The sequence below is a fragment of the Misgurnus anguillicaudatus genome, chromosome 18 (genome assembly GCF_027580225.2).
Source record: "Misgurnus anguillicaudatus chromosome 18, ASM2758022v2, whole genome shotgun sequence".
Taxonomy (NCBI): domain Eukaryota; kingdom Metazoa; phylum Chordata; class Actinopteri; order Cypriniformes; family Cobitidae; genus Misgurnus; species Misgurnus anguillicaudatus.
In genome coordinates this window covers 28,681,747-28,695,628 of record NC_073354.2, presented here as the reverse complement: position 1 = coordinate 28,695,628, position 13,882 = coordinate 28,681,747, and the positions used below count along the sequence as shown (strand labels likewise).

General features: G+C 36.4%; 2 protein-coding genes across 3 annotated transcripts in view; both read right to left on the bottom strand.

The window, feature by feature from the left end:
- Positions 1–8,572, bottom strand: part of vta1 (vesicle (multivesicular body) trafficking 1) — a 38,952-nt gene extending 30,380 nt beyond the window's left edge. Inside the window, exon 1 of one of the 2 annotated variants that reach the window (XM_055186521.2) lies at positions 8,367–8,572. In XM_055186521.2, coding sequence (XP_055042496.2) covers positions 8,367–8,457 — 91 coding nt within the window. In that variant the 5' untranslated portion in view covers positions 8,458–8,572. The remainder of the gene's footprint in view (positions 1–8,366) is intronic. The other variant, XM_055186520.2, reaches the window with a different exon arrangement.
- Positions 8,573–10,754: 2,182 nt separating this feature from the next.
- Positions 10,755–12,993, bottom strand: gje1a (gap junction protein epsilon 1a). Its single transcript, XM_055185276.2, has 3 exons — positions 12,714–12,993; positions 11,630–11,812; positions 10,755–11,388 (listed from the first exon to the last, which is right to left on the bottom strand). The coding sequence occupies exons 1-3, from the start codon at positions 12,741–12,743 to the stop codon at positions 10,987–10,989; spliced, it is 615 nt and encodes a 204-aa protein (XP_055041251.2). The 5' UTR covers positions 12,744–12,993; the 3' UTR covers positions 10,755–10,986.
- Between the last annotated feature and the right edge of the window lie 889 nt (positions 12,994–13,882).

Genomic DNA, 13,882 nt, shown 5'->3' with positions numbered 1-13,882 from the left:
AGGTGTATGTATGCTGCTGGGCAGAACTGCGATCTGCCAAGATGTGAGAAGAAAAGTAAGCATTTTTTCAAATATTTTTACTAATCACGCAATCGAATGTAGCGAAAAACAAATGGTTTGTTGGAGAACACCAAATAAGACATTTGGTGCACCAAGGTAGATAAGGTAGGTATATAAACAGCTACTACATCAATTACAGCAAAACAGAGAAATTGAAAAGCTCATGTGATAAAGCCATACAACTAAGCTAATCAATTAACTTAGTAAAATAAAACTTTAAACTCATAGGGGTAGTTTACCAGACAGGAATTAGCTTAAGCCAGGACTAGGCCTTAGTTTAATTATGAAATATAACTAGTTTTAACAAACATGCCTTACTAAAAACATTACATGGGTGCATTTTGAGGCAAAACAAAGGGCACTAATGTATTTTAAGATATGTCAGTGCAAGCTGTTTTGACCGCTCTTATATTTATTTTAGTCTAGGACTAGTCTAATCACTGCCTGAGAAACCACACCATATAGGTTAAAGTCACTCTATTTCTAAGAGTTCCATGTTTGGCATTGTTTTTCCACTAGAAGCAAATACTTTGAGTGTTTGTTATGTAAGACTTCTTTACACTGTGTCTTCAGGAAAGCAGCTCTATTACAGGATCTGGGAGAAGACGGGTTACACTTCGGTTAAAGCACAAATGGTTATCAGTTAGATAACCCTGAACAAAATAAGGGTTCTGTAGATAGCAGCTCATTTCTCAAAATTCTTTTCAAGTCCTTGTTTCTTTAAGAAAAGACCATTTCCTCTTCCACGAGGCCCAATTTGCGGAGATCTGATGTCCATCATAGCAGATCACAGCATACAGTGACAAAGTTCTTCTTTGTAACTGTATTACGCTCATACTGCTCAACATCCAAATTTCCTCATCTGAAACAATGCATCATTGAGGCCATTCACAGTCGCAAACCATGAAAATAAAAACCATAATCCATTTTTTGCTGCGGGCGATTCTATTTCTTTCTGTACTTTAATGAAAGCGAGTGAAAATGAGGACAGTGTGACGAATGCCAGCATTGTTGACGCATTCATGGAACGTGCAAATGTCTAAGTGTGAGCGTGTTTGTTTACTAAGTTACCACAAAGCAATGCTTTCTAACTTTAAAAAGCTCTGTTGTTGTTAGTACAATCTGCATTTTAAACTACATGGAAAGTTATATTAGGGGGCCTCAGTTTTCTTCCTACTAGCTAGATAACTACGCTTCTTGCACGTGCCTGGCATAAATTGCATCCATGCAATGACCACTCTGCCAAACAACCGAGAATTGCAGAGCATCACGAATGCTTATTCTCAGCGGGTAAGCATTAACGCAAGCTTGACGTTTGACGGACGAAAGAGAGTTTGACTCTTCAGATTGAGGACATGCCCCGGGTACATCACTGACATCTGCAGTAAGAACAGAATTGTATATTCAGGAATGTCGGCCCGCGCACTCTACTTTCTCTACTACAAGGATGTCATTATGTAGCGGCTGCTCATTCTGAAGACTGGATAAGGTCCAACGAGAAGGAAGAAAAACAATGTCAAAGAGGGCCTTTTCCATAGGTTTACAGCATGGTGCCAATCAGAGAACTGAAGCTTTGTCAGAGACAGAACCCAGAGCGGTCTGTTAAAAAAAAACAATAGAAATTCAATTCTTTTACATAGAGAGATGTCTATCCTAACTTAAAGTTGGCCTTCAAAGTATTTAATGTAAAGAAACACTATTACTTGTTATCATTGTTTTGAATTAGTAAATGTTTTGAGCTGAAACACGATCAGTTACCTATCACGTTAGTTGATAGTAACAGTCTGAAAAATATGGGGGTATAGCTATGCCTATACTGTTGTCCAACTATAAAAGTTTTCTATAGCAAAACTAAAGTTAGAGGTAGGCATTGACTGGTTACCGGTTTCAAGGTATACCAAGGTTTTAAAAAGCCAAGGTTTCAAAACCACTAACATTTTCTGTAATAACGTTTGAAAGGTATGAGCTGAGTTTACATAGAATTAATTAAATCATTAAGTCATGTAATTTACATTTAATATATATTACAAAAAATTTTTTTGAAAGAAAATTATAATTTAAAGGCTTAATTTTCACCCAGCATACATGTTGTATATTGCTTAAAAATAAATTCATTCCGCCAAAATCTTATACCGGCCCATGCCTAGTTAGAGATAGGGATGGGTACGAGTACTCGATTGCTTAAGTACTCGAATGTGGCATCGATGATTGATCACAAAAAAAAAAAAAGGGGATCATGTGCAGGGGTCAACGCAAATACTTTTTTATACTGGCCCGGTCGGGCCAGTGGTTCAGGTTTTTACTTGCCCTGCCAAAATTTTTACTGGCCCCAATAAAAAAAGTCAGTGTCACATATTTAAAAAATAATAATTCAAAAGTCAAATATGATTGAATACATACTATAAAACGGTTGGTTCCAATCCTTGATTCTGATTGGTCAATAGGTGTGCTTTATTCACAATAAAACACTGCTATGACCGCTTCACCCAACGGTTCTATTTAATATCACTGCGCCCTTAGCAACACCCTTAGCAACACATAAACATATAATGAGACAAAGGCTGAGAGCAGTTTGTTGTTTTTATTTGAGCTTCCATGTTGTTGTTTGCATTCAGGGACTATTTTTTCTAGTGGAAGGAATGCTTTTATTGATTTAACTTCATGAAAGTTGCACTAATATTTTTTTTACTTTAATATTGTGTGGTAACCGTTTTATAAAAGCAATAAGGTACTTGAGGCAAGTGCTGTATCGTGAATAAGTAACGGCTGAAGGGCGTTGTTAGGCACAACGCGAAGCGGAGTGCCTGCAACCCCTTCAGCCGTTACTTATTCACGATACAGCACAGCCTCTCGTACCTAATTGCTTAAATACAACAGACATGTGTTCCAACGAAAAAAGGCCCAACTTTTCTGCTTTACCTGTAAACTGACAGCAAATTGTGCAAAATATTGCATTGTTTCTTTCGTCGTGTTTTACCCAAGTAAATGTCTACTTCCAAGATGTTAAATAATAGGGATGCACCGAAATTTCGGCCGAAAATGGCATTATTGGTTTCGGGCCGAAATAAAAAATCCAGCCGAAAATGTAAACCGAAAATGAATGTCAACCGCTCCCCTCCCATCTGTGCGCTAGCGCTTGGGTTTCACTCACGGTGATCAGTCGTCTCCCACCCCTCCCCTTCGTGCTCAATAGTGCTGCAACGACGCGTCGACGTCATCGATTACGTCGACTACGCGACGCGTCACGCTGTTTACATTAATCTCGCGTAATGCGGCTTCTGCTCCTGGCAGTGTTATCCATACATTTATTTGTTTGTGTGCGCCACAAAATCAACAATGGTCGCAACATTTACATTTTTATTTTCATTTAAAACGGCTTCATTTATTGTTGTGAGCGCTCGGTGGTGCCTCTCTTGTGCACGCTCTCTCTCTCTGTGCGTGAAGCCCCTAGACAGCGCCTCTCATACATGACACTGAGCGAAAGAATTAAAAGTTGGATGTGTTTTCCATGCGGATTCCTCTGTGTACTTGCATTTTCACGTAAACGTCAGATGTTACTGAAAGAGAAGACGACTGATTCGAGTTTATCATGAAAGGTCAGCAGTGTTTTCCCACACACACTGGTTCGCTATGTGCTTGTGCGTGAGCTCTCTCTCTCCCATGCCCGCGCATGCCTTCTGTAGTAACTCTGTGTAATGGCAATTTTTTAATTTGCGCCGAATTGTCTGCGATGTCTCGTTTATAAATCAAGATTTTAGTAACTTAGTAGTTAAAGTAACAGCTGGTTGGATTAAACACAAGGTTATTGGGTCATGTTTAGTCACTATTTTAATAGTCTTTGGGGTGGTTTCCTGGACAGAGATTAGCTTAAGCCAGAACTAGACCTTAGTTTAATTAGGAAATATAATTCGTTTAAACAACCATGCCTTACTAAAAACATTACTTGTGTGCATTTTGAGGACAAACTAAAGGCACTGATGTATTTAAAGATATGTCAGTGCAAGATGATTTCAGTTTGGACAGCTCTTATATTTATTTAAGTCTAGGACTAGTCTAATCCCTGTCTGGGAAAACGCCACTATATGTCTGACAACAGAACAGATAATATGTGAAAATAGCTTTCAGTTGTGTTAAAATGCTAATTTCAGACCTTATTAATGTACAACTTTGTTCTTTTTTATAAATGTTTGCAATTTCTTTATTGTTTATTAGATTTTTCCCACCTTTTTGCTGATCCAAAAAATAATCTGATCTGTGCCTCAAAAACTGTAATGTGATCCGAACTGTGAGTTTTTTTTATTCATCACACACCCCTAGTAAAGTTAGTACACAGTGATAGCCATAAATGCAATTGTACTAATAATTGGCATAATAATTTATTTCGGTTTTTCGGCCTTGGTTTCCTTTTTTTGGTTTTCGGTTTCGGCCAAGAATTTTCATTTCGGTGCATCCCTATTAAATAATATACATTGATGAAAATATATTTTAGTGACTGAGGGTGAAGCACACATACTCGTTTTTCAGACCTATGGATTAATCAAAATGAAAAAAAAGTGACATAAATGCAAATCCCTAGTTAAAGGTTCTAGTAAGCTCACAACTGCAACTATTACAGTAAGAAATGACTCAGTTAAATGCTGACCTCCAGTGGCACATTTAATTCCCAATCTTTTAAAAGCAGCTGCTCAGACCTTCAAGATTTAATAGTTAAGAAATATCTCTCAGTAAAACATAACTGGTGTTTCAAGCAAACAACTTTCAGAATCAAAGCCATCACAGAAAACCCTAAAAAAACATAGCAAACTGTCTTGAATACATAACTGCTACATAAATACATAAAGTCTTTAAAGGTGACTAAATAAATAAACTTTCCTGCATAGATAGAATATGCCTAAAATACTTTAAAACCTCCATTAGCTTTAAATGACTTCTCAGGTTCTGAACTAAAAAGTTTAACATTTAAAATCACCAAGGAAAGGACATAATGTCCCACCATTAAGACATGAAAAACTGTCTTAGCAATGGGTGGTCCTCAGTTGATGAGGTTAGACTCAATGACTACAATGAACTGACTGCAGTCTACCTGCAAGATGCTGCACTGGTTGCCATGACAACAGGAATACAAAAAGGCTTCTGTTTAATGGGCAGAGTGGGATAATGATGTGATGCTGCGATGGTGCTTGCATTGTAACATTGAAGTTTAGGCCATGTCCGACCGACGCTTTTATAAACTACTATTTTTGGAAACAAAGAAGCTGAAAATGTACATTTTAAATGTCACAAGACAAACTTGTCATTGAACACAAGCTAAAAAGTGTAATGTATGGAGGCAATTAAGCCAACGTGAAACTAAACTGAAAGTCGCCCAATCTACCTCACACTGTGCAACACAACCATTATGTTAAATGTATGCTGCTGCTGAAGACATCTGATCCTGTGGCAATGAAGACAAGACAGCATTATGCTATAATTTTCACTTAAGTGGGCTTTTGGGAATATAGGGAAGTTTTTTTTAAAGCTTATAAAGTGAACGATATGCAAAAGGTACACACCCCAAAGTAAACGATGACACGAGTTATCGTTTCCAACATAAATCTCTTTTCTTGGACTACAACAAAGACACGGATTGTAGGCAACAGTTAACTTCCTGGGATTGGTAGGTAGAAAAGACTGACATTATGGGGCTGTTTACACTTGGTATTAAGATGTGTTTTCATCGATCGAATCACAAGTGGACGAGAGAGACACATTACGTTTACACCTGGTATTTAAATCCATCTCTTTTGTCCACTTTCGACCGCTTCTGTCCTGAAAACTGTGAGGGGGTGGTCTGTGAGACGGTGGGCGAGTCTCTCTGCTGACATTCAAACCCGAGCGGGAGTAATTATAACTTTATATGGACGCAAACTAATATTATGTCGGAGTCCACTGCTTGTTTAGCAAGTAAACATGCTGCACACACAGAGTTTTGTACGTGTTTATGTAAGAGCTTTCTCTGAATTTTCACACGCTTTCAAAACGAAACTACGGAGATCAGCTGCTTTAGTTTTATCAATGAAAGGCTAAAAATAGCGCTGTTCACCGTATGTTCACGCCAGAAGTGAAAAAAAAGACGTAAATCTTGTGTTTAATACCTCAGATTAGATAAATGGGCGGAGAGAAGGTGGTCGCGTGTGGCTGTTCGAACACATTCAACCACATGTGCGTTCCGCAACTCCAAAGCGATCCGATCGAAAGTGGTTTCGACTACCTCTGTATGTGGTCGAAAGTGGACGAGCTCAAAACGTTTTGAACACCATTTACACCGGGCATTTACGTCATCCACTTGTGATCAGATCAACGAAAACGCATGTTAATGCCAAGTGTAAACGGCCACTATCATAATTCCTCCTGCTTCGGACTTACAGCCTGTAAGTTAACTTCTGTTAGCAACCAAATCTTTCAAACATGGTAAGGAGCGTCACATTTCTGGCTGACGTCAGAGGTATTCAGGCCAATCACAACATACAGATTAGCTGGCCAATCAGGGATACAGAGCTTTTCAAATCCATGCGTTTCAGGAAAAGAGCGAAATCTGGAGCTACAAAAATGTACGGTATGTGAAAAAAAAAGTGTTTTTAACCCTAAACCACGCAAACACATTGTACAAATACACAAAAAAACGTTGTTTTTTAGCAATAAAATAGGTGCTCTTAATGAGTGTGTCAAGGGGAAAACATAGGGGTTTTAAAATATGGGTTCCAAACCCATTTGGGTTTCATAATTTTTTGCTGTACTGTCAAAGAAAGTTAAGCTTTGAGATGCGACACAATGCAGTGATTGCGACTACCAATGGAGCGTAGATGTGGTCATGTCATGTGGGTTGATGTCAAATCACCTCCAAGTGATATTTCTTTTCGAAATTTAATCAAAGTATTTATACTATAAATCATACTATAAAATTTCTGTTGCAAATCAGGGAAAGGTAAAGAGACCAGTGAACACTGATAATTTATGTGCTTGCTTAATAACTTTTATACTTTTTTAATAAAAATAAATACCATTTTATAGATTGAATCTTTAAGTTAAACGTTAAACAATTTCTCATTCTACCTACATCACCGTAAAAATATTTCTGCTGTAATATATTTAGACTGACACAACTAGATGATGATTTATCCATACAGCCAAAGCCTTACACATTTTCAGGTTATGCAAGTCAGTGGTTCTCAAACTGGGGCCCTGAGATGGTGCCAGGGGGGCCCCAGTTTTATGACATTTTATAAAATGCATGAAGTTATCAAAAATTCTGTGCAATGAAACCTCAGAAAAATAAGGCTACTAACTATCAGCACTGCATAGTATATTTTAATAAGTTTTGGTGGTTCATTCAAATTTTATGTTTTATATCATACATTTTCTTTGGGGGCCACGAAGGGCACAAGTGGGGGTCACAGTAGGGGGGCCGCACGCCGAAAAGGTTTGAGAACTACTGATGTAAGTGACACCCTGCTGGATGAATGCATATTTTCATATGAGATAACTTTTCCAGCATTATACTGACAACAAACAAAACTTCTGTCAAACTACATTATGATTTCTGAATTTACTGTAAACTTCCCACATCCCATAATGCCCTACTAACAAACCCTGACCTTTCCCTACTAAGTATAAAAGCAACTGCACTGCAGTATCCTCCTTTAAAAGTGATGTCATCGCACAAAAATGTCTCTGAAATGACTCAGCAGGTCTCTAAACAATAACAGCATCTAGCCAAAGTTTATTTGCCATGCAAAACAAGCACAATAGCACCCTTAATGTATTACGAACAACGTTTAAATTATAAATATCGGACTGATTTGTCCACCACGTGAAACTACATCTGATATGCTTATGATGTAGTTTCAGTCAAATGTTTCCAAACAAACCATTTATCCACTATTGCTACATTTGTTGCTAAACCGGTTTTTAACAAAATACGTTTATGGAAAATGTATACTATATAATAACCAGAATACTGACTTCACTTTAATTAACGACATATTCTTGTAAATATTGTATACGTTGTATGTTAATAAAGGAAATGTACATGAAAGCAGTAGCAAGCTTAGCAAAAACCTGGCTAAACACACAATGGCTAACGTTAGTTAAACACTGAGGTAAATCTCTAACAACACCAAGCACTTCACAATTTAAACCATTACACCTGCTTTATTCAAGTTATACTGGTATAATTTGAAAATGACAAGTTTGATGAGTGAAATGGTCGGCTATTTGAGTAACTGTAGCTAACAACAGAAAAGAAATCGACATGTTTACAAACTTACAGTAATAGGCGACCGCGGGGTCTCTTTTCTCGTGTTCCTGCGCTGTTCTTAAATAATGATGTATCGCTTTTAGCTGTGGTGGAGCCGCCATCGCTTAATAAAGTCACTGTTACTAACTTCTAAGATTACTAGTAAGCAAAAACCGACCAACAACAAAGATGACAGGTGCACGCGAAGCAGCAACTTCCGCGTCTTCGCGAGAACGCGCAGGCACGCCTTTAGTGACCTCCATAGGTAAGGAGGGGTAGTGACACTGAACTATTACAAAATAGATATGGCTTTATTATAGTACTTAGTATTTTATATTATAGGCTTTATATATTATATCATGTTTTTACTATAGCACTAAATCGTAACCATGTTTTTTTGCTTTATTTGTAGCAAAATCGTGGTTCATCTTTATAATGTACATCTGCATAGAGATCACTCTGAAAGATCAAATTTCAGAAATAAATATTATATAAATTCTGTAAATATTTTGTAATAAAGACCTTTGTTTATTTTAAATTGACACATGTACATGTAGCCTACTTTAGTTAAATGTAAAGCTATAAATTATAAGCTTATACTAAATACTAACAAAGCCATATGAATCAGTTTTGTTAAACCCACTGTCTTGCCATAAAATGGCACTTTTGTTTCCATTACTGTAATCCAAAAGTTGTTTGTTTTCTTTTTTTTACATTCTATTTCATCTCACATCACAATATGTGTAATCTCAAAGTAAGCTGTAAGTTGTTTTAAACCATTAGAAATGTATTGTATCAGGTTCCCGAGACAAACAGATCTGTTCTGAATATGAATTCCTTTATACAAAATAGAGTGATAATACATTATGGTTAATATATATGCACAGACTATTATGCCTGAAGATTTTCATGCATAATGGGCTCATAAATGTCATAAACAAAACCCAATAAATATTCAGATCTTCCAATGCTCTCTAAAAGAAAAGGTGCTAAATAGCAAGCACTGGCTCGTAATCAGGGAACCATTTTTTAGTACTAATCAAAACCTATGTAGAACCTGTGTAGGACATATGGTTGCTATGTTGAACCATAAGTATTGCTATATTCATGCTTTAGCACCATTTATGGTTCTACAAAGGTGCTATATATTGCACAAAAAATGGTTCCCCTATGATTATGAGCTTTTAGTAGTATTTAGCTTCATTTCTTTTTTTGTTTTTGTTTTTAGCATAAAAGTTATTACTGAGGCAGCTGTAGAATGGCAACCAAAGACATGAAAGACAAACTGTTCCTCCTCAGATGTTTCTTTAATCCACTATTCACAAAGGTAAACACAAAATAATAGTTTACAGTGTGCCATTTTGTTCCTGAGATGAAACGCGTTGCTGAGAATAATAACAAAAGTTGGATGGATGTCTGATAAAATGTACAGATACAAATACAACAAACCCTGTATTGTATACACACTAGAATATATAGAAATCAACGGTATAATCAATGTGCATGGATTTGACCAAATGGACTAATTAATAATGATCTCAGGCAGCATTAATCGTTAAAATGTACTTATACCTTTGTCTCTTACTGGGAAAATCAATCATTAATCAAGTTTAAATATAACAACCAAAATAGTACTTGAAATGTGTGTACTGTAATACTTTCATATAAAGTAAATTTTTTTAAGAAATCAATACTGCATAAAGATTAATTGGGCAAATGGTTTTTTGGCTTATTAATATAATATAAGTCAATTAAAGGTGCAGTGTGTATTTTTTAGAAGGATCTCTTGACAGAAATGCAAAATCATATACTCTATAACTATATTATCAGGGGTGTATAAAAACCTTTCAAAATGAACTGTTATGTGTTTATTACCTTAGAATGAGACCATTTTTTCTACATACACTGAGGGTCCCCTTATGGAAGTCGCCATTTTGTGCCACCATGATTCTATAAAAGCCCTTAACGTACAAACTTTTTTTACTAAGTTGTCTCAGACGATGACATGTTTGTCCGGTGAAGGCTACCGTAGCTTCTCTATGTGTTTCAAAAGCGAGGGGTGAGCAGTGGACTGAGCCGTTGGTTGCAATTCGCAACCTCACCACTAGATGCCGCTATAATTTACACACTGCACCTTTAAAAACTAAATATACTTTATGGTTTCCATTGCTAGAGAGGTGGACCCTCTAGACTTAAAATATTCAGATATAGCCATTGAAATGATTTGACAGCTTTGTTTAAAACATATCAAAAAGGAACAGCAAATGATCCGAACAGAAAATGTAGAGGTATGTGTTTATGTCCTTTTTGTCATTCAGAGACTCAAAAAAAAAAAAAAAAACACTGGGGACGCATCACTCAAAAGACTTAAAGGGACAGTTCACCCAAAAAATTCATTTACTCGTCCTAATGCTGCCCAAAACCTGCATGAGTTCACTATGTTAAACACAAAGAAGATATTTTGATAAATGATGGTAACCACACAGTTGACTTCTACAGTAAGAAAAACAAATGCTATTGAAGTCAATAAGTACCCTCAAGTGTGTGCTTACCATCATTTATCAAAAAACTCATGCAGGTTTAGAACAACATGAGGGTGAATAAATAATGACAGGATTTTATTTTTTGCCTGAACGATCCCCTCAACATTCTCAAGTCGTTGGCTGGTTTAAATAACCTAGTCTTCGAAATAGGATTTCAAAAACTTCAGCGATGCAGAGGAGTATTGTGATGATGGTGAAAGTATACATTGCACTGAGGAAGATGGTCTTCTCAAAGTGTTCAGGGACCATACACTTTGTGATGTTGAATATCTTCACTATGGCACTGGCATCGCACATGTAAATAGGATTAACCAGGAAACCAAAGAGATGACGTTGAAGCCAAAATGCTAATACTTCCAAAATGATTCTCAATAGGACAGAGATGATGTAGAAGACTGTGGACACCGGCCGTTGAAGAATCTGCTCTTGGTCTATGTTTTTACATGCAGCATAAAGATGGAAAACAGCTCCAGGTACTAAGACAGTGACAAGCTGCAATGCCCAAAACACCTACGAGAAAAACAACATTATATTTATTCAAGTTTCCAGAAGCTATATAAAGCATACATTTTTTATTATAAAGTTACATACACGTGTTTATAGTGTTACAGTGGGTTGCTGCTTTGCTCACTGTTTAAAATTTTACTGAAAGTTTGTTGTTGTTTTTCAACTTGTCATTGATTATTGATCACAGATTAAAACATCATTTCATATATATGTTTTTTTTTATTATATAAACAAATACTTTTACCTGGGGTGTTATAGGCCTGAACTGGTTGTAACAGTAAAGGTTTAGTTCCCTTCTGTATGGGATACAGCTGAAGTGCAGAGCCTCATTGCCATAGACAGCGAATCCAAGGACCCCAAGGAAAAACGTACGCACAGAGCCGAAAAACAGTGTGTGGAACTGGCCTATCACTGTTGGAGGCCTGAGCTGAAATATGCAATGAACATTACAGTTTTAACAGGATGCAAATGAAATGCACCAAGGACACGGATACACACAATGATTTGGGCACTATCAATGCCCACAAATCAATAGTCCTAAAAGTCATATTTTATTTTATTACAACTTTAGATTTCCAACATTCACATCCCTCATAAAAAGTTTATGATGTAGGGCATAATCTGGCTTTAAAATTCTGCATAATGCAAAATATGATTATTTGTCACCATCATTGCCAATCTTCTAGCCACAGGCACAGGCTGATGGCAATTCTGAACCTCTGAATGACCTTTCGCTTTAGAAACTCCCTGTCCATGCATATTTCGCTTTTATCCGCATTGCCTTACTCACTAAGTGAAAATACAAACAATAAACAAAAAGACAAAACAAAGGCCAAAGGACACGTGGTCAGCCAATAGGTTAATCCCTATCCAACTATGTCAGCAAAAAACAACTCTTGTAACTAACAATAGAGTAGAACAAACATGCAACAAATACAATTGTCACACAGGACAGATTACATAAAGGTAAACAAAAATTAAGTTCAAACATTTAAGCTTAACATTTTTCCTACTACACCTTAATTCTAATTGGAAAGTAAATTCAAGGCAACAATGCATGATTCAGTACAGTGCAGTTTCCATACATTTATTACTGATGTTAATATGCACAGTTGTCAAAGTATATGTATTACATAAAAAGTGTCTTCATTATATAATTACAGTATACATACTATGTTATAGAGATTGTTTATTTTTAACTTACTGTAAAGACAGCAGGCCAGGTCAAAGTGTCTCTAAACTTATACTCTCTAAACTACGGCATGCATGAGTTAGAGGTTAAAAAAGTTTAAAAAAAACTTAAAATTGTGTATAAAGAGTCCACACACCAACCGTAATCCAGGCGGAGTGCTGTTCATCCCCCTTCTTAAATCAGACCCGAGGTCCTGCGCTCATGTGACTGATGGAGATGCTGAAAAAGCGGCATGATGGGGGCGCCTTTCTAACGCCACGCTTTTCCCAGTCATAAACCAGAGAGTAAACAGTCAGGACATGAAAGAAACGCAGTAGAGAATAGACCATAAAAACACAGAGATGTTATTTACCGCAATAAGCGCACCGAGGCGAGCTGGTCAAATGGTCAGTGCGCACGTGACGCACGCGCAAGCATACTGTAGTTGTCAACCAAAGTGATTCTTTATAGAAGAGGCGTTGACTTTTGTTAATTCTTTAAAGGCTCCTTAGTTTTGGAATATAGGCTATATTATTAGATGCTATGTTGTTACATTAATATATTGACATTTTTATTCATCCAACATCACAAAATCGACTAAATATTCAAACTCCCCGTTTTTTTCAGGTTTAGTCTTGTATAAAGTTTAATATGTAGTGATGACAGTTTTACCTTTCTTTAGAATAAAACAACCTTGTAATTTGTGATTATTTGCATATTTAGTATAATAATACATAATAGCCATAATAAATATTTTATCATAAATAGTTTACACGTGTAAAATGTCGTTTGCGATGTGTATAATATATTTAAATGCTTATATTTTTTGTATAACATTGTGGCATCATCAATGTCATAAATGCCAGCAGAGGTCACTAAATCAACATATGAAATTACCACGCGCTGCATGCCAGTAACAATTACGACCTTACCAGACGCAACAGTTACATCAACAGAAAACATTTTATTTTTGCAAATTTAAAAATGCACACAAATAAATGCAGGGTAATGGTGTTTAAGATCAGAACAAAACACAAAATAATGTGGGAAGTAAGTACAAGAGTAAATGATCATGTATACAATGTCAACATACATTTCTAGAGAGACAAAAAGAGTGACATTGTAAGATAGACGTTTGATGCATTTGTATTGAAACATTTGTAGTCCGAAACATATTATAGCCCGAGGCTCATGTCATGTTGGGAATTTGATTGTTACCTTGGTTGAGCTGTTAGAACTCAATGGGAAAAACACTCCATCATTCCTGAATAAGTGGCTAGCAGTGAGAGTTTCAAAAATATTTAGATGCATCAGGCAATAATGTAG

Coding starts and splice junctions, on each gene's coding strand:
- gje1a (XM_055185276.2), bottom strand. CDS start 12,743: ATGAACAGCACTCCGCCTGGATTACGGTTG. Junction 11,813..12,713: donor CTCCGCCTGGATTACGGTTG/GTGTGTGGACTC, acceptor TGCATATTTCAG/CTCAGGCCTCCAACAGTGAT. Junction 11,389..11,629: donor TCAGGCCTATAACACCCCAG/GTAAAAGTATTT, acceptor TTTTTCTCGTAG/GTGTTTTGGGCATTGCAGCT.